This window comes from Egretta garzetta, unplaced genomic scaffold (genome assembly GCF_000687185.1).
Source record: "Egretta garzetta isolate BGI_Z169 unplaced genomic scaffold, ASM68718v1 scaffold101, whole genome shotgun sequence".
In the NCBI taxonomy this organism is placed as follows: domain Eukaryota; kingdom Metazoa; phylum Chordata; class Aves; order Pelecaniformes; family Ardeidae; genus Egretta; species Egretta garzetta.
Window position 1 is genome coordinate 582,486 of NW_009258666.1, and position 758 is coordinate 583,243.

The window sequence follows — 758 nt, forward strand, 5'->3', positions numbered from 1 at the left end:
CAAGCCTCCAGCTCCCCAGCAGGGTCTGAGCCCAGCCCGATGGCTTCTGTCCGGCTCGCCCCCACCGCTGCCGGCCCCGCGCACGCCTTTCCATTCCGGGAGAGGAGAAGGGTCATGTCTAAATATAGTTTCAACCCCATTAAAATGTTACCAAGTGAATGAATTACAAACACAAACACTTTTTTTTTTCGTTCCTCAAGACTACTGGCAGCTTCCCCGGCCGCTCGCCGAAAAAAACCGGCACCTCTCCCCACAGAAAGAACTGGGAAGGGGCCTTGGGTGCACCCAAACACCTTCATGCTGGCCAGCTGGGGGTGTTGAGGTTTCAGGGGACAGGGCTCACCTGGAGGACAGGGACACGGGGCTGCCCGGGCACTGGCTGCTCCTGGGGCTGGGGGGACCCGCAGCATCCAAAAATGCTCCCGAGAGCTGCAGATGGAGCGTCAGGACCAGCCCACATCCCACCATGGTCCCCCCAGAGCTTCAGAGACCACCAACACGATGGGAGATGCCTGGCTTCAAGCATCCCTGCCTGGCTCCCAGTACAGCCCAGTGCGTCACTGGGGCTGTACTGGGAGCACTGAGATCACTCACCTGCTGCTTGGGAGAGGGCGGCGAGCTGGGCAGGTCAAGGGGGATCCTCTTCAGCACCAGTGTCACCCCACTCGCCTTCTCCAGCAGCTTTTTTGCCAGGTTGGCGCGTGTCCAGCCCACCTGCACACACCGGTGCGCCATGGCCACGGCTTCACACTGCCCCA

At 60.9% G+C, this 758-nt stretch overlaps 1 protein-coding gene across 1 annotated transcript in view; it reads right to left on the bottom strand.

Moving 5' to 3' along the window:
• The window catches only part of CNKSR1 (connector enhancer of kinase suppressor of Ras 1), a 6,360-nt gene that overhangs the window by 2,951 nt on the left and 2,651 nt on the right, over window positions 1-758 (bottom strand). Inside the window, exons 5-7 of the mRNA XM_035904018.1 lie at window positions 595-714; window positions 344-429; window positions 66-118 (exon numbers count right to left, since the gene is read on the bottom strand). Coding sequence (XP_035759911.1) covers window positions 66-118; window positions 344-429; window positions 595-714 — 259 coding nt within the window. The remainder of the gene's footprint in view (window positions 1-65; window positions 119-343; window positions 430-594; window positions 715-758) is intronic.